This window comes from Mchenga conophoros, linkage group LG3 (assembly GCF_057382185.1).
Source record: "Mchenga conophoros isolate Kocher_MC1m ecotype Shallow Benthic linkage group LG3, M_conophoros_male_GT1.1, whole genome shotgun sequence".
Lineage (NCBI taxonomy): Eukaryota > Metazoa > Chordata > Actinopteri > Cichliformes > Cichlidae > Mchenga > Mchenga conophoros.
Window position 1 is genome coordinate 52,971,337 of NC_140528.1, and position 27,994 is coordinate 52,999,330.

A 27,994-nucleotide genomic window follows, 5' to 3' on the forward strand; every position below is an offset into this window, starting at 1 on the left:
ATGGGGAGAACTGTGGTGCAGCTCACCCTCATTGGGCTGCAGCTGGCTTTGACTTCCACACTGCTAAACAAGGTAGGGTCAAAATACATAAACGGCCATAGCACCACTTTAAAGATCCATACATTTAAAATTAAATATGCACGGTTAAATAAATAGTTTAAAAGCCAAAAGCTAAAGAAAACAAACTTTTTTGTACCTCTGCAATTAATATTTCACAGATAATGAGATATCTGAGGTGTGCGATTGAATATTTTGTGTCTCAGCATCTTTCTGTCAGTTCAACACCAAACTCTGTGGATTGAAGGTTCATGTGACAATCCTCAGGATTATTTCATTTTGTTCATGTGCTGTGTGTGTGTACAAGTCAGCTGACACATTAACACTGGCAGTTGCGCATTACTTTGGAGACAAAAAGAAGGATTGGGGTAAGATGAAGTGTTCTGCTAAGCGATATAACATCATGTAATGTCCCATGAAGTGAAAGAATTCTAACTGTATGTGTTTGTATGTCTTTCTGTGCATCCACAATCAAGATCTCATTTTAGTTGTTTGAGCTTGTTATTTGATGATGGTGTTGATTGGTTAAGGTAAATTTGGCTTGTTTAGTTGTTTGAACTATGGAAACATGTGTTGGATATTTCTAACAACTCCCATTCTGATGCATAAAAAGTAAAAGTATAAATGTAAGTGAGTGTCATCCTCTTTTGAGTGTGTGCCCTGAACACTAGATGAAAACTAATTTTAGGGTTTTTGCAGGGAGACCAATAAAATTCCACTGAAACCAGCCAATGAGATCGGTTAACCCTGTCGTTTTTTCTCAGGATGACTGGGACGTCTACAGCTTTCACATCAACTCCACAGTGACCAGTCGTTACGCCACCACTGTCATCACAAGCCGTGTGGCCAATCGTATGGACGAGTCAAAGGAAATTGAATTCCATGTTCGGATTCCCAAGAATGCCTTCATCAGTAAATTCCAAATGTATGTGAAGTTAAAGTGAGCTGTAACCATCCAGAGACATTTGTAAATTCTACACTAAAGAACAAATTGCCTGATATTTAGTAGTGTGTACACAAGGGCTTTCTTGGTCCTCTTCAGGTTTATCGATGGCCAAGTTTATGATGGTGTTGTGAAAGCTAAGGAGCAAGCTCAGCAGCAGTACACTGAAGCTGTGTCCCGTGGTGAAAGTGCTGGGCTTGTCAGGTATTTAAATTCATTAATTAACTTACAGGTTTATGTGAAAAAATTCTAACTAACATTGTTTTTAATGTCTTTTTCTGTATCTTCAGTTCTCTAAAATTAATTTTGTTTAACTGTGTGAGGAGGAAAAAACCTTTTAGCAGGGATTAAAGTGAAACAATGACATCCCGGGTTGCACAGCTCAGTAGGTTAGATTAAAAAGTTAAATCTTACATGTCATATCCTCATTTATTGTAGATATTTTAAATCAGATATTGAACCAATGCATGATTCGCTGAATTCTGTTTTTCTGAAGGAGTGTACAAAACAATTTAAGTGTACTAAATTAGCCACAGGCTATATGTCATGGCTACTGAACGGACTCACGCGCAGACAGTTCTTTTCAAGGAAACAGAAGGGGATTTATTTACAGTGAGTTGGGAGGGGGTCCAGGGCTCCAGGGAGAGACCGGGGGGGGGGGAATCCTCACACACGCTTCCTCTTCAGCCGCATTCGCTCCAACACTCCACACACTGCCCCACTTGGACGTCCGGTGATTCGGTCCAGAAGAGGGATATCTACAGACAGAAGTTCAAGGTTAGTTCCACAACAAAATACATGTAAGAGACTCTTCTTTGAATATGCCGCGAGCACGAACTCAGGTGGTTCAACGTTCCAGCGGTGAGCTGCTCTGTGCCACTGCCTTAGCTGGGGAAATCAGCCAGATCAGCCGCAGGTGGACACCATCACACGGGTGCGTGGGCCAAGAGCGAGAGCCCGTAACGAGCTCCACCCAGGCAGAGAGGAGGGGGAGAGACAAAGACAACCAAAACGAACAACAACAAAACCTGTAGCCAGCGTGGGCCAGCCAGAGAGACACGGGGACCGTGACACTATAGCTTACATAAGTTTGTACACTTTTGAATGCAGTTGTCCAAATCCACAAAGAGCAGTGAAAACTGGAATAGTAGCGCAGGTTAGCTGAGCACACTCTTTACACAAAGAAAAAAAAAAAAGCTCACAAAAAGGGATTAGTATGTGACTTATTACAAAGTAATTCTTTTCCCCACACTACACTGCATACTACCTGATCTTAGGGGTCCCCCCACCTGCCAAATATCACTTTAATCCTTGCTTTTTAGTCAGTTTACTCAAAAATCAAGTTTGTTCTTCAGGAATAACTGATTTTTAAATGCATTTATATGAAATAATTATTGTTTCTGCTACAGTTCTGTAGGGAGGACTCTGGAGGAATTTAAGACCTCTGTAACTGTGGCTGCTCACAAAAAGGTCACTTTTGAACTCACATATGAGGAACTGATGAAACGCACACATGGCAAGTATGAGCTGCAAATTCATGCTCGACCCATGCAGCCTGTCAGAGACTTCAAGGTGACTTCCATCTTGGTATCTGTTCAGTGATTGTTTAGGAAAACAATGCTGAGATAAGACCACACATGATCAGATCTTCTGTTTTATTTTATTATACCTGTTCCCAGGTGGATGTGTACATTCACGAGGAAGCCGGCATCAATTTCATCGATGTGAAAGGAGGCCTGAGCACCAAAGCCCTCGCTAATGCCATCACCAAAACACATGTTAATAAACAGGTACAGTTATAACACAAATGTCAGTTTTATAAACACTAAGAATCACAGCAGTTTGCAATAAGAGGAAGCCTAGAAAAAAAATCTATGCATACAGCAAAGAGATGTGGCAAAGGAAAAGGCTCTTAGTGGGTTGCATGTGAGGCTGGACACTAAGAAAGGAGAAAAGGACTTTGAGATTGAGAGATCAAACTGGAGAGAATGTGCAGCAGGTTAGCGTAATACGTAATGGTAATGTATTAACAAATGAAGAGAGTTTGTTGAAAAATTGAATAAATAATTTGAGGAACTGAAGAAAATAAGACAGAAAGGAGGACAGATGGAGGAATGACAGTGAATCATGAAGTGCAGAGGATTATGAAGGAGGAAGTTAGGGCAGCTACAAAGAGGATAAAGAGTAAAAAGCCAGTTGATTCACATGACGTATGATAGATTGCCAAGTAGAACTGTGGGACTGCATGAGAAACAGTGATGTGTGTCGCTGAAGTGACAGATTTGTAGTGAGGAAAGGTGGAGAAGAGGAATGAACGTCGGTAGAAACAAGAACCATGACATAATGCATGTGTGTGAATGGGAGATAGAAGAAGATAGTGATTACAACTACAAATTTTGTTAATGCAGTACCAACTGAATGCTCAATGATCACATCTGTTAAATACTGATTTCAACTGTCCCTGTGTGCTGTATCATATCTCTGGTATTAAGTGACATAATGTAATCGAATCCTACAGTATTTGCATTGTTGTTTTTGGTCATGTTAGTCTTGAACTATTGAAGTCTTCCTGTGCTATATATGTCAGAATGTTGAGCAATTCCCCACTTTTACTCATAATAATGAATTCTGATTTTCTTTTAATATTTTATGCATTAAACACATTACAAGACTTTTATTGAACCTCAGACAAAAACCTCGGGAGTTTAATGAGATAAGACAATAGTTTAAATTGTTTAAAAATCACTGCATTTTCTCTTTATTTCTAATCTACAGTGTCCAAACCTTTTGGTAACAATGACTTGTATATGCACCTTTTAGATTTATAAAGCCAAAGCAATGAGAAGTACAGGACAGTGTTTTGACAGAAATTAAAATCACTGACCTCTCACTCGATGAAGAGTCTAAAGAATACAATTCTTTCTGTTTCTAGGCATGGGTGTATTTCTATCCAACAGTGGATCAACAGACAATGTGTGACAACTGTGGAGAGCAGGGTATGAATGGAGATCTGGTTATTGTTTATGATGTCAACAGGAACAATGGATTGGGAGACATCAAGGTAAACCCTGATCAATTAGCAATTTACACACAACATAAAACTGCATGGGCCAGAAAAGGTTTTTCAAATCAGTACCATATCCTTTGTCTGGCTATTAAATAAAAATTTGACTAAAGCAATCTTTTTTCCTGCTCTTTAGAAATCTGCTGGGTACTTTGTTCATCACTTTGCTCCATCCAATCTTCCCCGAATTTCCAAAAATGTCGTCTTTGTTATTGACAAAAGTGGCTCAATGCAAGGCAGAAAAATAGAGCAGGTAAATGGTTTAAAGGGTCTGCTATGTCTATCATTTACGAAAACACTATTTCTTTTAATGTCTTTTTTAAATCTTTTATAAAAGTCTGTAATGTGTAAATGCTGTTTTTGCCCAGACTAGGATCGCGTTAATCCATATTTTGAATGACCTGGCAGAAGATGACCATTTTGGTTTGATCACTTTTGATGGCAACATTTTTCCCTGGAAATTGGAACTTGTTCAGGCCAACAGTAAAAACGTGGAAAGCGCCAAAAACTTTGCACGCAACATTCAAGCTGGAGGATGTGAGGAGTTGCAGAAATCAGTATATATCTTTTAATATCAAACAGTTAACAGAATAATTATAGTACTGAAACTTTGTTGTTGACTATCAGACACAGACATCAATCAAGCACTGCTGCAAGGAGCAAATATGCTGAACACGCATGACAGAGAAGGTTCAGCATCAATCCTTATACTCCTCACAGATGGACAGCCAACCACAGGTTGTAACAAATTACACCTGTACAAAAATGTGCACAAATACTTCTGGACTTAATGATTTTAGTCAATGATTTTATTGTGATTTCAATAAGGAGAGATCATTTGAAAGACCTGAACATGGTTTAATGAAGAACAGTTTGAGATTTGGCGATAAGACTTTGACAAATCAACATGGCAGAGTGGAGTCCAGTAACGGTAGGACAGGACTTCTCAGAGTCTAGATGCAGAGGTAGATGTAGGATCAAGTGGTACAAATGAGGAGGTACTACAAAGGAGTCTGAAAGGCAGGCTGATAGAAGAGCACTGAGAGCTTTAGCACTTGTAGAAGGCAGGCAAGGCTGGAGTGATGATGACAGCATGGAGTTTGGACAGTATGTGTGATGTAAAGAATACATTTGCAGCACAAAACTCAAGAATGCAGGGAGATTAATGAGTACAGATCAGCTATTCAATATTTTTCGTTTTAGCTTTTTCTTTTATCAAGTGTGGGATTCCATTGTTTTTGAGCTGAACTGACTGTGTCTTATGTATTTTCAGGGGTGACAAATCTGGGGAAAATGCAGTCAAATGTAAGAGAGGCTGTTGCAGGCAAATTCCCAGTTTACTGTCTGGGTTTTGGTTTTGATGTTGATTTTGAGTTCCTTAAGAAAATGTCGCTGCAAAATAACGGTGTGGCACGACGGATTTATGTAGACTCAGATGCTGATTTACAGCTGAAGGTATTTTGTATTCTTCCAACCACATGATTTGAAATCACTACAGATTTAGAAAGAAATTAGCATGATTTGCATCATGTCCACACTGTATGTAAACAGGGTTTCTATGAAGAGGTGGCAACTCCTTTGCTGACAGATGTGACAATGATCTATGTGGGTGGGACCAATCTAACCCAGACTAACTTCAGTCAGTATTATAATGGTTCTGAGATTGTGGTGGCCGGACAGATCACAGACAATGACACTGAAACCTTCACACCTCAAGTTGTGGCTATTTCGGTAATGTTTGATCTAAGATATTTATCAGCTGTAATCTTGTGAAAGTTTTTTTTCCCTGCATACTGACATTACAATATATTTTAATTATGACAGAGTAATAGAAGGTTAGTATTTTCTGACCCAAATGGCATTGTGGAATCTGGTGGAAGTGTGTCTGATGACCTTATCCAGAGAGTTTGGGCCTACCTCACAGTTAAACAGCTTCTGGACAAAGAGTAAGTACCATATATGCCATCTTTTGTCATGGTCCTGAGTCCGTGACTCAGTGATTTTGTGTTTAGTGTATTTATTGATGTTATTATTATTATTATTTGTGGGCTGTTTTGGGATGGTTTGTGTTTTGGATACTGGGTTTCTGGGTTTGTGCTCCTTCTGTTGGTCCCTGGTGTTAGTGTTCCCCTGTCTCGTCAGGTTAATCAGGTCCAGCTGTGTCTCCCACCTGTGTGTGATTTCCCAGTGTCCCTCTGTGTATTTATAGTGTGTGCCTGCCTGTGTTCCTTGTCGCGTCGTCTGTGTTCATCCTCTGTGTTACCCTGCGTACTCTGCATTAACCTCTCCGTGACTCCTCTATGTGCTCTCCCTGCAGTCCTCCTCTCGTGTTTCAGGTTTGCCGTTCTATAGTTTAGTTTTCCCCAGTTTAGTTTATCCTTAGTTCTGTTTTGCCATCCCCACTTTGTGTTCTATTTTCTGTAAATAAATCACACTGCATCTCAAGTAAGTGCTGCATTCGAGTCCTCCGTTTCCACACATCACACGGCTGCTGTCCCAGTTGTGACATCTTTCTTCTTGTGTTATTTCCTAATCAGCTACTTTTTAAAGGGCAGCAACACAAATTTTTCTCTTCATTAACTGTTGAGTGCATAACTAATGTGGGATATTGGATAAGGCCCATCATATATTTCCCTGAAACCCAAGGTAACGTCTTTAGATCATTTGATGTGACTTGCAGTCCAAAAGGCAAAAGTTCGTTTGGTCAAAAGTAACATTAATAGTTACAATGTAGCATTTCCATCCAAGAGTGATCATGTTTGAAGAACTCAGCGACCATTTTAAAATGTTTTCCCTGGCAAGAAACAATTTGTCCAGTATAGACTTTTGAATCAGCTTCTGAAGTTGTGTGCTTATTCATGACATAGATGGCATCCCACGGTCTCAACAACTAAGCTGCAATTTACAAAACAAGTTAAAAATCTACAGCTACAACAAAGACAGGAAATTATGTTTACTACAGCAGCAGAATACAGTTAAAATTCAGCATCTTGGCACTAAAGTCAACTCTCCCACAAATATGTTCTCATAAAAAGAAGGCAGGATGTTTACATAACAATGAGTTTATCTATTTTTTCCCATGTTTCTATTGTTACGACCCGTCTAGGGCCAGGCCATAACATGAGCGAGGCACTCGCTTCCCTCCCCAAGACCCAAGCAGTCACACGCAACAAATCCGTTAGATGTGAGGTGATTTATTTACAATGTGAATAAAGAGAACCAAAACGGGAGTGTCAACACTTCAGGGTGAGCCAAGGCCAAAACAATAAACAAAACAAACCTACACAAATCCCGCACCCCTGACCTTACCAAAACAAAGTCAAAAATAAAGACAGAGTCTGACCTCCTTAACTAACTCAAAACAGGAGAAAACGGGTGATCAAAAGAAATGGCAGCTCACCCCTACCCACTCCACTTCCACAACTTTCAAGCGTATACTGCAGCCAGCGGCTACCACAGGACTACTGCTGGGTGATGAGGAGAAACGCGAGGGCCTCTCCCGCTGTAGCACTCCAGCCTCCTTTTAATGGGCGGGTCCTCCAGCTGGATCCAATCACGCCGGGGCAGTATATCCACGCACCAATCGGAACAGGGCCCTGGCACAGCTAAATTAACATAGACAAAAACACAGCACCTGCACAAACAAACACACGGACATACAAGTTCGTAACACCCCCTTCCATAAGAATTAAACAATCCTTCTAGTGTTTAATCCTAGACTACAAAATTGCTCTCGACAGGGCGTCCGCGATGACATTTTCCGTCCCTTTCTTATGCCTAATCTGCAGGTTGAAGTCTTGCAAGAGAAGGGACCAACGCATAAGTCTCTGATTTGAGTTCTGCATCTGGGAGAGAAAAACCAATGGGTTATGGTCAGTGAACACTTGAACAGGGATAGAGCTGGATCCGATATACACCTCGAAATGCTGTAGGGCTAACAACAAGGCAAGGGCTTCCTTTTCAATGGTACTGTAGTTCATCTGATGTTTGTTGAATTTTTTTGAAAAGTAACAAATTGGGCGATCCACGCCGCAATGGTCTTCCTGCATAAGGACAGCTCCTGCACCAACCGCACTAGCGTCAACCTCCAGCTTGAAAGGGGACATGAAATTCGGGGCCGTAAGAACAGGGGAACTGCACAGTAATGCTTTCGCAGACTCGAAAGCAGTCTGACAAACAGGCGTCCACACAAAAGGCTTCATCGGACTGATCAAATCGGTGAGAGGAACGACGACAGTGGCAAAGTTCTTACAAAACCCTCTATAATAACCACACATTCCTAGAAATCGGCGCAGCGCCCTTCTCGTTTGTGGGACTGGAAACTCAACGATCGCCTGTATTTTCGCGGTCACCGGCAGTATCTGTCCCTGACCCACCTGTTTTCCCAGATATGTGATGGTGGCTCTGCCAAATTCACATTTGGCTAGGTTCAACGTAAGCGAGGCCTCCTGAAAACGGCTGAAAACAAGAGAGAGTGTTTGTAAGTGGTCAGACCAGGTGGATGAGTAAATGACAACATCGTCCAGGTAGGCATCGCAGTTATTCACGCCCGCCAGTACTTTGGCCATAAGGCGCTGGAAAGTAGCGGGTGCATTACGCAACCCAAACGGCATAACCGTATACTGGAGAAAATGGTCCGGTGTAACAAAAGCAGATATTTCAGAGGCTCGGGGAGTTAAAGGTACTTGCCAGTAACCTTTTAACAAATCAAGTTTGGTTACAAACGATGCCGATCCCACTCTATCAATACAATCCTCCATTCTAGGAAGAGGAAATGAATCAGGTTTGGTAACAGCATTAACCTTCCTGTAATCATTACAAAACCGAGGAGTGTTGTCGGATTTTGGTACTAGCACACACGGCGAACTCCATGCGCTGGCGCTCGGAAAGGCTAAACCGTGTTCTAAGAGATAGTCAACTTCCTTCTGCATTATCGCCCTTTTCACTGGGTTCACTCGGTAAGCATGTTGCTTAATCGGTTTATGTCCTTCCACATCAATATCGTGGCACAGGACCGCAGTTTGACGAGGGTGATCAGAAAAAAGTGATAAGTTCTTTTCTATCAGATCAGTGATGTCAGCTCGAGCGGGTTCAGACAGGTGGACTAAATATGTCTCTAAATCATTTAAGATCTCCGAATTTTTCAACCGGCCGCTACCCAGCGCTTCACTTTTCTGGAGTAGCCCGTCATCAGAGGGTTCATAGGGAGAAACAGTACTAGCGGCGCACACTGGAGACGGCGCACCCGAAGGACTCCTCGAGTGAAACGATTTTAACAGATTAATATGACAAACCCTAGACTTTCTCCGGCGGTCTGGGGTCTGGATCACATAGTTGTTGTCACTGAGTTTTTGTTCCACCACATATGGGCCAGCGAACTGAGCTGATAAGCTGGACCCTACCACAGGCAACAACACCAACACTTTCTCTCCCGGGTGAAAACTTCTGCAAACAGCTTTTTTATCATAGCGAGTTTTCATTTTAGCTTGCGTATGTAACAGATTCTCTCGAGCTAACTGACATGCAAGGTGAAGCTTTTCCCGAAGTCCGCTAACATAATCCAGATCATTATGCTGAGTTTCAGAAGTTTCTGACAACCACCTCTCCTTCAGAAGGCGGAGGGGACCGCGGACCACGTGTCCAAACACCAGATCCATCGGACTGAATCCCAAGGATTCCTGAGTGACTTCTCTGACTGCAAACAACAATAACGGCAGACCCTCATCCCATTCTCTATCCGACTCTGCGCAGAACTTGCGCAGCATAGCTTTGAGGGTTTGATGGAATCTCTCCAGAGCACCTTGACTTTCTGGGTGGTATGGACTGGATTTTACATGTTTTATGTGCAACTCCTCCACAACCTGTGCAAACACTTTTGAAGTAAAATTCGTTCCTTGGTCTGTTTGAACAACCTTCGGAAGTCCGAAAGTAGAGAAAAATTTAAGTAGTGCTTTTAGCACCGGTTTTGCTTTCAGCGTGCGTAGTGGAATTGCCTCTGGGTACCTTGTTGCTGAACACATTATTGTAAGTATGTATTGGTGTCCGGATTTGGTTTTTGGCAGGGGACCCACACAATCCAATATTACTTTTTCAAACGGCTCACCTATTACTGGAATAGGATGTAACGGAGCAGGTGGAATGGGTCTGTTAGGTTTCCCCGCCATCTGACATGTGGTACAGGTACGGCAATATGCCACCACATCAGCTTTCAACCCTGGCCAAAAGAAGTTGCGCAACACCCGATGATATGTTTTGTTCACCCCAAGATGTCCAGCCATGCTGGCATCATGCGCTAGGCCAAGCACCTGCCCTCGATGTGGCTTCGGCACCACCACCTGCGTAGCACCAGGCAAACCACACCGGTCAGAGGACCACCTCCTCATAAGAACTCCATCTCGCAAAAAATAAGAAGTGGGTGATTCACTTCCTGCACTCTTAGCTGCAGATAGAAAACAGGGAGCCAGTGATGAGTCATTCTGCTGAGCGGTTATCAATGCATCCCTATTCAATTTCTCATCCAGCTCTGGCATCAGTTTCATCACATCGCTTTTTGTTCTGTCACTCTCACGGCTGGGAGATATTCTCTCGTCTGGCATCGCCATAAACGTGTCAGCAACATCCATAACGTCATCAAATTTGCGTGACTGCGCACGAGTGATTGCACAAACAGGAAACACATTTAACAAAGGGGCGGCAACCTCGGTGACAGAAGAAATAGGCGTTTCCACCACTTCAGGCGGTGGGAAAACTGTCCCACCAGCCAAGTCATTTCCTAAAATAAACGAAACCCCTTTAATCGGCAACTGGGAACTCACCGCAACTTTGACATGCCCCGTTTTCACGGGCGAATGTAAATGGACTTTGTGTAACGGCGCTCGAAGAACGCTCATCTTAATTCCCCAAACCAACACATCCGAATCACAAGCAGTTTTACCTGACAATGGTAGTACACTATCCAACATAAACGACTGATGCGCACCTGTGTCCCGAAGAATAGTAACAGGCACTTTGTCCCCCTCTTCTCCCGTCACAGAAACAAAGCCTTTCGTGATGAACGGTTTAAAACGTGGCTCTATTTCTGCATCCACATGGTGCAAATCACGGGTGAGAGTGGAATGCGATTTAGGCAAAGGGACAACTTTGATGAGACCTACGCCCGCTGGATTTCTAGAGCCTTTGCGCTGCTCTTTCCTCCGGAGCGCAGGACAGACAGCGATTAGATGTCCGGGTTCGCGACAATAAAAACAGTCGCGATTAACACCATCCTCCTGTCTATCTTTCAGTCCTATCTTTGGTGACTTTATCTTCCTTTCCTGTCCCACCCTAATATTCTGTGAGACAGCGGCTGAAAATATAGTTTTGTGGGTGAGAGTAAACTCATCAGCCATCACTGCCGCTTTAGCAAGTGAGGGCACCTTTTGCTCATTCAGATAAATAACTACTTGGTCCGGCAAACATTTTTTGAATTCCTCTAACAAAAGAAGCTCTTTCAGCCCCTCGAAATCCTGTGCTTTACTGGCCTGCAACCATCGTTCAAACAGGCGACTTTTTTCACGGGCAAACTCCACAAATGTCTGATTGGCGGTTTTTTCACACTTCCTAAATTTTTGACGGTAGGCTTCTGGGACGAGCTCATATGCCTGCAACACAGTCTTCTTCATGACGTCATAATCCAGGCTATCTTCAATTGATAAACTGGTACACACCTCCTGGGCTTTGCCAACCAATTTGCATTGTAACAGCAGCGGCCAAAATTCCTTCGGCCAACTTAACGCGGCCGCTATACGCTCAAAAGCGTTAAAATAGGAATCCACTTCGGCCTCACGAAACGGGGGAACCAGTTTAACGTGTTTGGTGATGTCAAAACCTGTCGGGACCGCGGTGGACGTACTAGGATGACTAGAGGCAGATGTGGAGGGCTTTCGCTCCAGCTCCAAAGCTCTGACACGGAGGTGCATTGCTTGTACCTCAAGCTCTTTAGCACGGGCTTCCACCTCCCTAATACGGAGGGTCAAACGGAGATCTTCCGTAGACCGCCCCGCCAGGGGTTCCCCGGCCATACCAGACTCAGCTGCTTCAGGCTTCGCCCCAGCAGCATCAGGGTCCGCCTCGGCTGGTAGCACGTTAACAGGCCCTTTGGCATCCGACCCCGGCTCAGCCTCCGGAGCCACCTTCACACCCCCGCCATCAGGCTGCTCTACAGCTGCCTGCGGGGCAGGAAGAACGCCTCGCTCCACCAACTCTGCACACAAAGCGTCCCTAACCACCGCTTTGCGGGCACCATAGGACACTTGAACATCATAACAACTAGCAATGATAAGCAAATCCGCTTTCCTGCACTTCACAATTCTATCCCACGAAGGCGAAGTAACAAAATCATCCAAAGAAAACTCCATAATTCCACACACCTACCACCCCCACACCCAAGAAAACCGCCAACAGACCAAACACACGCAAAAACCCACAGAAAAAGGCAGAGGACGAGCCCCCAATTCATGTTACGACCCGTCTAGGGCCAGGCCATAACATGAGCGAGGCACTCGCTTCCCTCCCCAAGACCCAAGCAGTCACACGCAACAAATCCGTTAGATGTGAGGTGATTTATTTACAATGTGAATAAAGAGAACCAAAACGGGAGTGTCAACACTTCAGGGTGAGCCAAGGCCAAAACAATAAACAAAACAAACCTACACAAATCCCGCACCCCTGACCTTACCAAAACAAAGTCAAAAATAAAGACAGAGTCTGACCTCCTTAACTAACTCAAAACAGGAGAAAACGGGTGATCAAAAGAAATGGCAGCTCACCCCTACCCACTCCACTTCCACAACTTTCAAGCGTATACTGCAGCCAGCGGCTACCACAGGACTACTGCTGGGTGATGAGGAGAAACGCGAGGGCCTCTCCCGCTGTAGCACTCCAGCCTCCTTTTAATGGGCGGGTCCTCCAGCTGGATCCAATCACGCCGGGGCAGTATATCCACGCACCAATCGGAACAGGGCCCTGGCACAGCTAAATTAACATAGACAAAAACACAGCACCTGCACAAACAAACACACGGACATACAAGTTCGTAACACTATGTCCATATTAGATTCCACTAAAATGTTCTTTAATTTTCCAAAGTTGGGACTCAAACTGTAATTTTAAATTGCCAAGGAATAGCTGGGGACATGGAAGAATTAAAGATACATAAATATGTGTAAATTACTTTATCATATATTACTACTAAATCAATCGTTATATTTACTTAATGCTTTATGACACAGGCTACAGTTATCTGGACCTGAGAAAGAGCAAGTGAAGAAGGAGGCTTTGAGTCTCTCACTGAAGTACAGCTTTGTGACGCCGCTCACATCTATGGTTGTCACAAAGCCTCTGGGAGAGACCATACATGTGATTCATAAACCCAAGGAAAGTGAAGCACCACAGAGAAGGAAGCCCCCTAGACGTCAGTCCATTTCAAGACACCGTGGTACTTCTACTCGTCACAGGAGCGATAATGTTGGTGAGCAGCACAAACAAAGACAATGCAAAACGAGTAGTATTCATCATGACGTTTTCTTTTAATTGTTAAAAATTATTTTCATTATTATTTCATTATTTTCTCTTCCTAAATGCAGATATTTACATTTCTCACTGAAAAAATTAAATACTTAAAAAAACTCTACACCAAAATGACATTAAATATAGCATGAGTTTGCTTTTCTGGTAATTATGACTCTGTACACCACCGAAAGTTTTAGCTTTAATTCTAGAGTTTTAACAAAAACACTTTAACTGTTTAAGACTTTTTTTTTTCTATATTTCATATTTTTGTTTATGCACCAAAATATGTCTCAAAGTGTTACAAATGTGTATAATATGATCCACAAGCGTAAACACAATGACATTTTCTTTGTCTATATTGTGTGTGACACATTGACACACACAAACAAAAATTTTTTTCTCCTTAAAGTCTCAGAAAACTATAAACATTTTCCTGTATAAAATGATTCCATACTGCACAGGGACAGCTTTACTACATAGAGATAAAGAAATGACACAAATTTGGATGTCAGAAATTATTACGACCACTCTGAGCAATTGCATTAGATACAGAGCAGCTGCTATCTCAGATACAGGACATCGTGGCCTATTAAAGAAGATGCCCATTTGTTTATGAGCCATCTCACTTCAACTTTGTCAGCCAGCCTCTTTCCCTTCAACTTTTTAGCTGCACAAGAGGCAAGCTACAGACCAAGTCCACCAGTAGCAAGAAGTCAAGTTATTCTGATTATTCAATTTTTTTATAATTATAAAAGCATAATTTTATTGCACTTAAATTCTTAAGGTTTTTTTTTTGTCAGTCTAAGCACTTTTGACCATCTCAAGGGTTATCTAATCTGATATTAGCTGAGAGCAGAAAAATTCAGGATTGTTCTGTAAGCTAACAATAATGCCAGCCTGCTGTTAAGGTTTGAGTGAGTAAAAGCGATTATACGTGTACTTTTAGACATTTTGTGCACAGGAAGGTTTTTCTAATAAGAGAAAATGATCAGAATAGTTAAAAAGTTAACAGTTAAAAAGCTAAGTTAAAAAAATATATGTAAATGATCAATATTTATTCAGGTTTGGTATTTAGGTTAGTGCGCATTTGTAAAATTGTTTTACATTTGATTGAAATACTGGCATGTTTTTTTCCACATCAATTAATTCTTTTTTTCTTTTCAGCAACAACTGCTGTTGAGAGAGCCTTTGAGCACTGGTTTTCCTCAATTGATCCAGGTACTCTGTTAGGATAGAATTAAATAAAATGCATTTTTCTTTTTATAGAGATAAAAATGTCAAAAAAAACCCACATTACCATAGTTAAGTATTCATTTTGACAGAATACAACAGTTTAACAACTGACTCTTACATACTGTACCTACATGCACATTTTCAACCTCTACTTTTTAATATGGTGTTTTCTACTTTAAATATTAAGACATTTTATTTCCCTAAACATGTAGTTTAGTATAATATGAGAACCCTTAACTTAGTTTTAAGTACATTTTTTAAGGCAATGGGAAAAAATGAATACATAGCTACCATCTTGTACTACTGAATATAGTATACAATTTGATGGTATAGCATTAAACAGCAATACCCTACAGTTAATACTTAATGCTTAATTAATTCAAATAGGATTAAACACATTTTTCATTATCTGACTCATAAATATATCTGAACCTTCTCAATAAATATTACAAAAATGTAGCATTACTCCTCCTTAGTATGCCATTTATAAATACAGATATAATATTATAACTATGACTATGATTATTACTTGTACCGTATTTTCACGACCATAAGGCGCACTTAAAAGTCTTAGATTTTCTTCAAAAAGTGCGGCGCGCCCTATAGCGCGGTGCGCCCTATGTGTTGTAAGGAGGACGTAGTAGAGAACACCATGAGAACGTTAAAGGGTGAAGTGTGGGCGTTGATCGTATATACCGGGACAATCGCACATACCTGTATAAAAGAACAGGTATGTGCATTATGCAGGACATCGTTGTTTTAACAACCCTGAAAAAGAGACACGCTTACGAAGCACAGTTTAAACTGAAGGCCATCAGCTATGCGGAGGAACATGGAAATCGAGCAGCGGCGAGAGAATTTAAGATTAACGAATCGATGGTTCGCAAATGGAGGAAGCTGGAAAACAAGCTCCGGCAGGTCAAGAAAACGCAGCTGAGTTTCCGCGGACATAAGGCGAGGTGGCTCGAGTTGGAGGAAAGACTCGAGCGGTGGATCATCGAGCAAAGAGCGAGCGGGAGAAGCGTTTCGACGGTCACCATTCGGCTAAAAGCAGTTTCACTAGCTGAAGAGATGAACATTGAACATTTCCAAGGAGGTCCGTCTTGGTGCTTTCGTTTTATGAAACGGTGCCATTTTTCCATCCGGACCAGGACTACGGTAGCGCAGCAACTTCCAGCGGATTATAAGGAAAAGCTGGCCATCTTCCGCTCCTACTGCAGCAAACACATCGGCGACAAAAACATCCAGCCCAGCCACATCACAAACATGGACGAGGTCCCGCTCACTTTTGACATCCCGGTGAGTCACACTGTGGAGAAGAAGGGGACCAGCACGGTAGCGATACGCACAACGGGGTATGAAAAGTCTTCTTTTACTGTTGTGCTTTGCTGCCATGCTAATGGACAGAAACTGCCGCCTATGGTGATTTTTAAGCGAAAGACTTTGCCTAAAGAGAAGTTTCCAGCAGAAATCATCATTAAGGCAAATGAAAAGGGCTGGATGGATGAGGAAATGATGAAAGACTGGCTGAGGGAGGTGTATGTAAGGAGACCAGGTGGTTTTTTCCACGCATCACCATCGCTGTTGATCTGTGACTCTATGCGTGCCCATCTCACAGCCGATGTGAAAAAACTTGTGAAGCAAATGAACTGTGAGCTTGCTGTCATTCCGGGAGGCCTGACAAAGGAACTCCAACCGCTGGACATCGGTGTGAACCGCCCGTTCAAAGTAAGGCTGCGAGCGGCCTGGGAGCGATGGATGACCGGTGGAGACCACAGTTTCACTAAGAGTGGAAGGCAGCGCCGGGCGAGTTACGCCACAATTTGCCAATGGATTGTAGATGCTTGGGCTAACATGTCTGCTGGCACTGTTGTTCGAGCTTTCGCAAAAGCCGGCATCGTTTCCGAGGAGCCGCACGGCACGGAAAGTGACTCTGACGGTGAAGACAGTGAACCTGACATGTTTGATGGAGATTTAGCGCAGCTGTTCAATTCAGACACAGAGGATGAGGACTTCGATGGGTTTGATTGATGATAAAAATGTGAGTACCAAACTTTGTTTTGCTCCTGCTTTATTTTTAAATACGCACACTTGTATGCTTGTGTGTTGTTGATGATGACGATTATTGGTAATAAAAATGTGAGTAAGGTACCGAATTCAGGTTTGCTCCCGCTTTATTTTTAAATACGCATACGGTACTTGTATGCGCCCTATGGTCCAGTGCGCCTTATGTGTGTGTTAAATACAGTAAGGGCACACATAACTGAGACTGCGCCTCTTAGCACAGTGCGCCTTATGGTCGTGAAAATACGGTATTAGCAGTGACCATGTATATGTAACATGATTTCTGTAGGGTTTTGTAAGCCTTACAATTTTTTGTGTTCAAACCTTCCATGCAAACCCTCTCTTATGCCTGCCTTTGTTGAAAGTATTTCTTGGAGCTACATTAGTTTAATTTTTAATTTTCATTTATTTAAAAATTTCTAATCCAAATTTCTTACAACAACAACAACAACAACAACAACAACAACAACAACAACAACAACAACAACAACAACAACAACAACAACAACAATGATAGCTTCTATCATCATCTCAGTTTGCTCCATAGAAGCAATTCCTGCTTTAATTTGTTTTTCAAAAAGAATGTTTGGATTTACAAGAGGAAGGCACTTAGTTTATGACTTGATTCATTCATGAAACCTTTAGGCCATTTGAGTAGTTCATTATTATATACATAGCTGGTTAACTGATTGTTCAGGTTTTCTCTGAATTATTGCAGTGTCTTCACCTTACAATACAAAGTGCCCTGATGTTGATGTGATTTGGTGTTAAATACATTAAATTAAATTGATTTGACTATACATGTAAATGTGATGCTTATTTCTTGCTTTCACGTGATCTTTTTGCTGTTCTTGTTACAGGAGAAATGATAGATATTTTACAATTTGTTAATGGAGGTATGATATGACACATGCTGCATACTATATTCTGATGTAACTACTGAAAAGATTTATACTGAATATTAAACTAACTGAAGTACAAATAAACCTTTGAACTAAAGCTACACTGAAATGAGCAAGTACAGCTAGGAAAGTAACTAAATGAATTGAAAAAAAATTTTTTAATGGAGCTGGTAGTGTGTGTGTGTGTGTGTGTGTGTGTGTGTGTGTGTGTGTGTGTGTGTGTGTGTGTGTGTGTGTGTGTGTCTCACAATATTTCAGTGCAGCAGTATGATGAATTCGTGGAGATAGGAGTTAACACACTTGTTAACTGGTAATTCTACAGTGTGATTCTATAGTGGGAAACAGATGAAGTACTACATGAATGTGGCCAGTAAGACCAGAAAAAAAAACTGTAAATGTCAGTTCATTTTTTTTATACATCACAGAAATGCTAAACATTTTTGCAGAATTTTAGTATTAGTCTAATGTGGGTTTTTTTTTTTTATTACTACGACTAATTTGAAATTGCAAAGTAAATTAATCGCTGTTTGTTTAATGTTTTTTTCAGATAGAGGATTTTACTTTTGTGAGTATTTGGGATTTATATGCTTTTCAGTCTTTTGTGATTTAAAAAAAATAACCTTATGAGAAAACTCTCATACCTGTGCAATCTACTGTTGACAGTATGGAGTTACATATTTTTTTCAATTTAAAATTTATCTGACTTTATTTTCTTTTTTAATCCAGATTTAAATTATGTATTTTGTGTCACTTAAACATTGTGCTGCATGTTTTTGCTACATTTTGTTTTTACTTTGCTTTTTTGAGTAAAACATGTTTCTATCATTTGAAAATGCATAAAAAGTAAGTTTAGTTTTGTGGCAAGATGATATAAATCCTTATTTGACACAACATTTAAAGGATTGTTGTGGTTCATTTTAGAGAGTAATTTTTTTAGTGAGTATAATAGGGAATTGTGATCCTTGTAATTCAAATACTACACTACCATTAAGAGAGTTCCCGCTTAAATTTATTACACCGGTAAAATATCAAATGCTTAGACTAAAAAAACCCCAGAATATTCCAAAGTAACATGAAAAAAATCATATGAATTCAAAAGTAGTATGTAGTGACAATAGGGAGGAAGAGAACCCAGAGCAGTGGAGGTATGCTCTGGAGAAAATTCAGTAAACAGAATACATTTGTATAAATGAGAGGTAAAGAGGTGTAACAGTGAAGCTGCCAGGAACAGATGTAGTGAAGGTGGATAAGTTTAAATGACATAACTGAAAAATTGCTTATTAATTGTTCTTCTACCTCACCCGTTTTCATAATACTATTTGGTTTTCCATTGAAATCAGGCTTATGAAATTGTGTGGATGTGTCTCTGCTTCAGTTTTTTGCTGGAAAAAAGAGTATTATGTGCTATATTTTAGAGTTGTTTCTTTAAAGATTTTCTAAATTTAAAATGGTGTTTTTTTTTAAAGAAACTAATGTATTTAATTCTAACATTCAGCCTCGCCCTATGGATCTCAATCCCGCAAAAAACGACCTACTTTAAGAGGTAAATTTCTTTTTTGTAGTGTACTGTAGTTCACAGCTGTTATTTTCTATTTCTATATATGTAACACCAACCAGTGTTCAACTAATAAGGAACAGGATAAGCCTCTTCAGTCATTCTAATAACTGAATTATCTACATTTACATCATAGGTTGGGTAACAGTTAAAACTTAACATATCTGTTGAGTGTTTTGCTGTAATGCATCAGAAAATGTTGATGTTTATTACACAAATATATTCCACAGCCATACAATAAACTTTAACTTTTTTTCTTTTGGCTTTGCAATATTAATGTATGTAACTAGCATTGTGTAAATCTGTTTACAGAAACTTTCCTTGATATGTTCATACATCATTATTCACCTGATGGCAATCCTCTGCAACCAACTGATGGTACTGTATTAAATACATATAGTTGGAGTTAAATATATATATATATATATATATAATTATTTTTAATAATAATTTTCTGAAAATTTTAAACATCCGCATTAGGCATTACCCACTTTAACAGAAATCTGAACCTACAATAACATCTGATGTGCCAGGCTCAAAACTCTTATTTAATTCATTTATTTTTTTTCTTTGACATATTAGAGTAAAAAAATACTTTCAATTACTTTGTTGGTTTTTGTTTTGTTTTAACAATCACATAATACATGAGAAAAACAGCTAGGAAAAAACAAACAAATTTTTAGGAATGAAATATTCCATAAGTCAGGCTCTATATTTTATATGTAACAAATATATAACAAATCCCTCTTTCAAAGACCTTCAAGATTGTACGTTGTATGTTAATGAAACTGAAAACGAGTATGCAAGTGCTTGATTTTTGGCTAAGAGAAAAGTCAAATTTATATCTCCATTCTAACTCTGTATCTATGTATCTCTAGCTCCTCTTCTCCACAGGTTTTTGTTAAAAGCTGAGAATCAGACTGTTCCGCTGTGCTTTGATGTCAGTGGTGCTCTCAGCCTTAAACTTCTTCATCATCCCAGCAGGGGTCAGTAGTCTTCAGTTTTGCTGAGCTAATGAACTCTTGTTTTTGTATTTCCTGTGAAATAAAATTTCATTATTGGTTCTACCTCATCTCCATTGTTATAACAATCCTCCAACTTGTGGTGTGGTTTTGAGTTGCACTTCTCTTTTGTGCTAGAGCTGTTTGTGAATGGTGAGCTTGATTCAGTTGCAAACGGAGGTTTCAAGAGAATTTTCATACACTTCAAAACTACCCAGCATTTCGAGATTGACACCAAAGGGGTCACTGTACGAGATGGACAGACAGAAACACATCACACTGGACAAGATCTGGTCACTGCTGGAAGGTGATTTTACAGTATAATGATCAAGGCTACTCAATATATATATAGATATCTAGATACACATATACACACATACACAGTGGGGCAAAAAAGTATTTAGTCAGCCACCGATTGTGCAAGTTCCCCCACCTAAAATGATGACAGAGGTCAGTAATTTGCACCAGAGGTACACTTCAACTGTGAGAGACAGAATGTGAAAAAAAAAAAAAAAAAAAAATCCATGAATCCACATGGTAGGATTTGTAAAGAATTTATTCGTAAATCAGGGTGGATAATAAGTATTTGGTCAATAACAAAAATACAACTCAATACTTTGTAACATAACCTTTGTTGGCAATAACAGAGGTCAAACGTTTACTAAAGGTCTTTACCATGTTTGCACACACAGTAGCTGGTATTTTGGCCCATTCCTCCATGCAGATCTTCTCGAGAGCAGTGATGTTTTGGGGCTGTCGCCGAGCAACACGGACTTTCAACTCCCGCCACAGATTTTCTATGGGGTTGAGGTCTGGAAACTGGCTAGGCCACTCCAGGACTTTCAAATGCTTCTTACGGAGCCACTCCTTTGTTGCCCGGGCGGTGTGTTTTGGATCATTGTCATGTTGGAAGACCCAGCCTCGTTTCATCTTCAAAGTTCTCACTGATGGAAGGAGGTTTTGGCTCAAAATCTCACGATACATGGCCCCATTCATTCTGTCCTTAACACGGATCAGTCGTCCTGTCCCCTTGGCAGAAAAACAGCCCCATAGCATGATGTTTCCACCCCCATGCTTCACAGTAGGTATGGTGTTCTTGGGATGCAACTCAGTATTCTTCTTCCTCCAAACACGACGAGTTGAGTTTATACCAAAAAGTTCTACTTTGGTTTCATCTGACCACATGACATTCTCCCAATCCTCTGCTGTATCATCCATGTGCTCTCTGGCAAACTTCAGACGGGCCTGGACATGCACTGGCTTCAGCAGCGGAACACGTCTGGCACTGCGGGATTTGATTCCCTGCCGTTGTAGTGTGTTACTGATGGTGACCTTTGTTACTTTGGTCCCAGCTCTCTGCAGGTCATTCACCAGGTCCCCCCGTGTGGTTCTGGGATCTTTGCTCACCGTTCTCATGATCATTTTGACCCCACGGGATGAGATCTTGCTTGGAGCCTCAGATCGAGGGAGATTATCAGTGGTCTTGTATGTCTTCCATTTCCTGATGATTGCTCCCACAGTTGATTTTTTCACACCAAGCTGCTTGCCTATTGTAGATTCACTCTTCCCAGTCTGGTGCAGGTCTACAATACTTTTCCTGGTGTCCTTCGAAAGCTCTTTGGTCTTGGCCATGGCGGAGTTTGGAGTCTGACTGTTTGAGGCTGTGGACAGGTGTCTTTTATACAGATAATGAGTTCAAACAGGTGCCATTCATACAGGTAACGAGTGGGGGACAGAAAAGCTTCTTACAGAAGACGTTACAGGTCTGTGAGAGCCAGAGATTTTCCTTGTTTGAGGTGACCAAATACTTATTTTCCACCCTAATTTACGAATAAATTCTTTACAAATCCTACCATGTGAATTCATGGATTTTTTTTTTCACATTCTGTCTCTCACAGTTGAAGTGTACCTCTGGTGCAAATTACTGACCTCTGTCATCATTTTAAGTGGGGGAACTTGCACAATCGGTGGCTGACTAAATACTTTTTTGCCCCACTGTGTGTGTGTGTGTATATATATATATATATATATATATATATATATATAAAAACTGCGGGCGGTTTATCCTTCAAGCTCGGGTCCTCTACCAGAGGCCTGGGAGCTTGAGGGTCCTGCGCAGTATCTTAGCTGTTCCCAGGACTGCGCTCTTCTGGACAGAGATCTCCGATGTTATTCCCGGGATCTGCTGGAGCCACTCGCCTAGCTTGGGAGTCACCGCACCTAGTGCTCCGATTACCACGGGGACCACCATTACCTTCACCCTCCACATCCTCTCGAGCTCTTCTCTGAGCCCTTGGTATTTCTCCAGCTTCTCGTATTCCTTCTTCCTGATATTGCTGTCATTCGGAACCGCTACATCGATCACTACGGCCGTCTTCTTCTGTTTGTCTACCACCACTATGTCCGGTTGGTTAGCCACCACCATTTTGTCCGTCTGTATCTGGAAGTCCCACAGGATCTTAGCTCGGTCATTCTCCACCACCCTTGGGGGCATCTCCCACTTTGACCTCGGGACTTCCAGGTTATACTCGGCACAGATGTTCCTGTACACTATGCCGGCCACTTGGTTATGGCGTTCCATGTATGCCTTGCCTGCTAGCATCTTGCACCCTGCTGTTATGTGCTGGATTGTCTCTGGGGCATCTTTACACAGCCTGCACCTGGGGTCTTGCCTGGTGTGATAGACCCCAGCCTCTATGGATCTTGTACTCAGAGCTTGTTCTTGTGCTGCCATGATTAGTGCCTCTGTGCTGTCTTTCAGTCCAGCTTTGTCCAGCCACTGGTAGGATTTCTGGATATCAGCCACCTCCTCTATCTGCCGGTGGTACATACCGTGCAGGGGCCTGTCCTTCCATGATGGTTCCTCGTCTTCCTCCTCTTTCTTGGGTTTCTGCTGCCTGAGGTATTCACTGAGCACTCGGTCAGTTGGGGCCATCTTCCCAATGTATTCTTGGATGTTCGTTGTCTCATCCTGGACTGTGGTGCTGACACTCACCAGTCCCCGGCCCCCTTCCTTCCGCTTAGCGTACAGCCTCAGGGTGCTGGACTTGGGGTGAAACCCTCCATGCATGGTAAGGAGCTTTCTTGTCTTTATGTCAGTGGCTTCTATCTCCTCCTTTGGCCAGCCTATTACCCCAGCAGGGTACCTGATCACGGGCAGGGCGTACGTGTTGATGGCCCGGATCTTGTTCTTACCATTCAGCTGACTCCTCAGGACTTGCCTGACCCTCTGCAGGTACTTGGTGGTTGCAGCCTTTCTAGCGGCCTCTTCATGGTTCCCATTTGCCTGCGGGATCCCCAGGTACTTGTAACTGTCCTCTATGTCTGCAATGTTGCCTTCTGGTAGTTCAATCCCCTCAGTTCTGACTACCTTCCCTCTCTTTGATACCATCCGACTACACTTCTCCAGTCCGAACGACATTCCAATGTCATTGCTGTATAGCCTGGTAGTGTGGATCAGTGAATCGATGTCTCGTTCACTCTTGGCATAGAGCTTGATGTCATCCATGTACAGGAGGTGGCTGACAACTGCTCCGTTCCGTAGTCGGTATCCGTAGCCAGTCTTGTTAATGATCTCACTGAGGGGGTTCAGGCCTATGCAGAACAGCAGTGGGGACAGAGCATCTCCTTGGTAGATCCCGCACTTGATGGTGACTTGTGCTATGGGCTTGGAGTTGGCCTCTAGTGTTGTACGCCACATCCCCATTGAGTTCCTGATGAAGGCTCTTAGGGTCCCATTGATCTTGTACAATTCTAGGCATTCCAGTATCCAGCAGTGGGGCATTGAGTCATAGGCCTTCTTGTAATCAATCCAGGCAGTGCACAGGTTGGTCAGTCTGGTCTTGCAGTCTCGGCTGACTGTTCTGTCTACCAGTAGCTGGTGTTTTGCACCTCTGGTATTCTTGCCAATTCCTTTCTGTGTCCCACTCATGTATTGACCCATGTGCCTGTTCATCTTAGCCGATATGATGCCTGACAGGAGCTTCCATGTAGTACTGAGGCAGGTTATTGGTCGGTAGTTGGAGGGGACCGGTCCCTTCTTGGGGTCCTTGGGGATCAGGACCGTCCGACCTTCGGTTAGCCATTCCGGGTGTCTCTCGTTAACTAGCAGCTGGTTCATTTGTGCTGCCAGACGCTCGTGGAGTGCAGTCAGCTTCTTTAGCCAGTAGGCGTGAACCATGTCGGGCCCTGGTGCTGTCCAACTCTTCATACTGGAGACCCTTTCTTGGATATCTGCCACTGTGATGGTTACTGGACCCTGTTCAGGGAGGTCGCTGTGGTCTGCCCTCAGATCCACTAGCCACTGAGCATTGCCGTTATGGGTTGCGTCCTTCTCCCATATGCTCTTCCAGTATTGCTCCGTCTCCAGCCTTGGTGGTGCTGTTCTCTTATTGTTCCCTTGCCACTGAGAGTACACCTTTGCTGGTTCTGTGGAGAACAGTTGGTTTATTCTCCTGCCTTCTATCTCTCTGGTGTACCTCCTCAAGCGGCTGGCCAAGGCTGTGAGTCTTTGCTTGGCAGTTTCCAAGGCCTCAGGTATGGACAGCTTGCTGTATTTCTTATGCACCTTCTTTGTCGCACCTTTCTGCAACTCTGTTAGTTGGCTAACCTCCCTCCGTGCTAACCTGCCCTCTAGCCTTCTTCTCCATGGAGGGTACTGCCCCTTGTGGCTGTTCAACTTGTAGCCAAGCATCTCACTGATGCCGTATTGTAGATCAGGTTGTTAGTGTCGGTAATAGTGGTTGTAGGTATTGTCCGTAATGCTGCATTAACATCATCTAGCAGACCTTCTGAGGGTACTTCACGTAATCTTGGTAACCGGCTACGGGGGATCCAGGTTTCAAGCTTGGCCATTATCCTATTTTTCAGGTCAGTTCCTCTCGCACTCAACGATCCTTCTCCTATCGCACTTGGGGCTATGTACCCAATCTCGGGTGGGGGTGATGATATCTCCCCCCTGACCTGGCGTCCTGACTCCTCCTTGCCGTAGCATTTGTGTTGTACCTCGTCAATCTCTAGCTGTGAGAGCAGTCCCTTCTTTCGAATGTTGGAACACTGAGCTACTAGTTGTTTCGCCGTCATTGTGGATGTTGGGTATCGAAGAATCCATAGGTCCCTCATCCTATTCATGTAGCCCCTTCCGCCAGGGTTACTTGCGTAGTAGCATTCCAACAACGCCCTGTTTTCATCTCTTGCCCACCGATGCCTTCTTGTTCCAGTAGCCCACTTTTCGTCAGGGTGCCCTGGTTCCTCAGCACCTGACGCGGACCTTGTTGATCCGGGCGACGTCTGAGCCGGCATGCCTTCATATTTATCTGTCTCGCTCATGTCTGCGGTAGGCTCGCTTAGCATAGGGGGTCTAGCCTTAGGACCCTTACTGGATACAGACGCCCCAGGCAGGAATCGAACTTGCGATCTTGGGTTCCAAAGGCGTGTAGTCTAACCACTACGCTATCCAGCTGCTTATTGGATAGCGTAGTGTTTTCTGTGATCTCATCCTGCCCTGTGTTGGCTTCCATCTACATTTACAATTTGTGTTTATTTGCTCAATATTGTGTTGACATTCTGATGCAACTGGGAGTTGAGGATCTCTTAGACCTCTGCTCAACACTCCAAGTGTACCCTAACTCAATAGAGTGGGAGTTCTTAAGTAGTAGAATTTTTCAAAACACCCCAAGGGGAATTAAAGCGGTGTGATTTAAAATACAAAGTTCAGATGTGAATTGAAAAAGTGGATTGTTGGATGAGAACTTGACTTAAAAGATTGCTAAAGGTGATATTCATCATCAACTATAAGACAAACAACACAATCTCATGACAAACCATCCTGTGAAGTGGTAAGTAATTTTTGTAGTGGACCCTGAGCTGTGAATGCAGAAGATTTCAGGCTTGGAGTTGAATAATCATTGCATGCTGCAGTTAGGTACTGTATGTCTTAATTTTCCTGGTAATCTGTATTTATGATTCCTTTAATTCCAGAATATCTTCAGACTATATAGCACAGTAACTCTTGTAGTTTGAATGATTAGAGTTCTACAAACTGATTGCATATCTTCTCCCCATATTCTTTCCATTAGATTTCTGTGAACTAAATCTGGATCTAAACGCAATACACAGAAAACTCAAACTGTCTGATAACAACAGGAAGGTGGTGCATGTAGAAGAGGACCAGCAGTATGTTGATAATGATGAAAGATTTGATCATTGGCCTCAGCTGCTGTGTACCAACACTCTGACGGGTCGCTGTTACTGGGAGTTTGAGTGGAGTGGAGAGGTTCATATTGCAGTGGCTTACAAAGGAAGAAAACGGAAAGGAAACGGTGATGACAGCAGGTTTGGCAAAACTGATCATTCCTGGTGTTTGTACTGTGATGAGGGCGAATACTTTGCAACTCACAATTACAAATCAAGAGCCATCCCTGTCTCCTCCTCTGCCTGTTACAAAGTAGCAGTGTATGTGGACTGTCCTATGGGTATCGTGTCCTTCTATAACATAATCTCTGGCACACTGGTCCACCTCCACACCTTCAACACCACATTCACTGAACCTGTATACCCTGGGTTTAGAGTTGGGTTACGTGACTCTCATATCTACATCTGTGCTGACTCAGAAAACTGAACCTGAGCTCATAAAGTAGCAATATAGCAAAGTTACTGAGCTACAGTAATATAACTGTCATCCATATATTATAAAATGCACAACATTATACATTTGAATGTGGTAAATGTTTCAAATGTGATTCAAATTACACCAACAGTCCACCAAAAGTCCTAGTGTCATCCTCTTAACTTCTAGATCATGCAGTAGTAGTGGAAATAGAAAACTGAGGAAAAATTTTTAGAAACAAGCAAAACATTTGATTAAGTGAAACGGTGGTTATAATATGTTTGCAATTCAAGTGCATAGTTCAGAGGCTTTTGGATAGGAATCCTGTAGCACCACCATCTGGCCAAAAATTACTGAAAAGCATCAGACAGAGCAGGAATAGTTCAAAGTTCAGACTGGATTCAAAACAGTACCAAAAGTGAAGCTTCGGGATCACTTTGGATCAGACTGTACTGGACCTGTGAAGAATGAGATGAGAAGAGCATTAACAAACACTGATACAAGTTCATCACGTTGCTGTGTGATGATTTGACAGAGAACTCAAATGAAAGCAGCAATAAGGGAATATCAACACATTCTCTTATCAGCTCTGGTTTGAAGCTGCTATCAAAACATTAGATTGAGTTTGCAGAAGTCTACAGTCAGATTTTTGGAGCAAACACATCCAAGACTCAAAGCTGGAAGTCTTCTTTCCTTCCTTTAATTTGCTGAAGAATTTGAATATTCTACCAACAACTTCTGCTTCTTAAATTCTTTTTAAATCCATAAATATTTTATTCCAAATTGCAGTGGTTAGCGAGGCCTCCATGTCTGAACCTCCTGGTCAGCTGAGATCTTTACCTGTGCCTGTATAATCTGCTTTCATGTATAATAGAAAGATATAAATGAGGAATGAAAACTTTCCTCAATGCTGGAAATGTTTTAGTGTAATGTTACAGCTGTGAATGCTGATCAGAGAAAACTGTTTGTTCTGAGTTTATAGACTGCAGTATTTCATTCATTTTAAATGATGATTAAAC

At 42.0% G+C, this 27,994-nt stretch overlaps 1 protein-coding gene across 1 annotated transcript; it reads left to right on the forward strand.

Moving 5' to 3' along the window:
* On the forward strand, positions 1-27,992 carry LOC146579444 (inter-alpha-trypsin inhibitor heavy chain H3-like). The gene is made up of 21 exons (XM_085269387.1): positions 1-72; positions 822-982; positions 1,100-1,204; positions 2,410-2,572; positions 2,680-2,790; positions 3,933-4,061; positions 4,201-4,317; positions 4,433-4,601; positions 4,692-4,802; positions 5,338-5,519; positions 5,616-5,795; positions 5,889-6,010; positions 13,334-13,572; positions 14,778-14,831; positions 17,771-17,806; positions 18,360-18,377; positions 19,308-19,355; positions 19,680-19,745; positions 20,246-20,353; positions 20,507-20,675; positions 26,446-27,992. Exons 1-21 carry the CDS (start codon positions 1-3, stop codon positions 26,453-26,455), a joined length of 2,370 nt encoding a protein of 789 aa, XP_085125513.1. The 3' UTR covers positions 26,456-27,992.
* Positions 27,993-27,994: the final 2 nt, after the last annotated feature.

Excerpts from the sequence above, each read along its gene's own strand:
- LOC146579444 (XM_085269387.1), top strand. The coding sequence starts at position 1 with ATGGGGAGAACTGTGGTGCAGCTCACCCTCATTGGGCTGCAGCTGGCT. Across the intron at positions 2,573-2,679 it reads AGCCTGTCAGAGACTTCAAG|GTGGATGTGTACATTCACGA; the intron begins GTGACTTCCATC and ends ACCTGTTCCCAG. Across the intron at positions 2,791-3,932 it reads AAACACATGTTAATAAACAG|GCATGGGTGTATTTCTATCC; the intron begins GTACAGTTATAA and ends TTCTGTTTCTAG.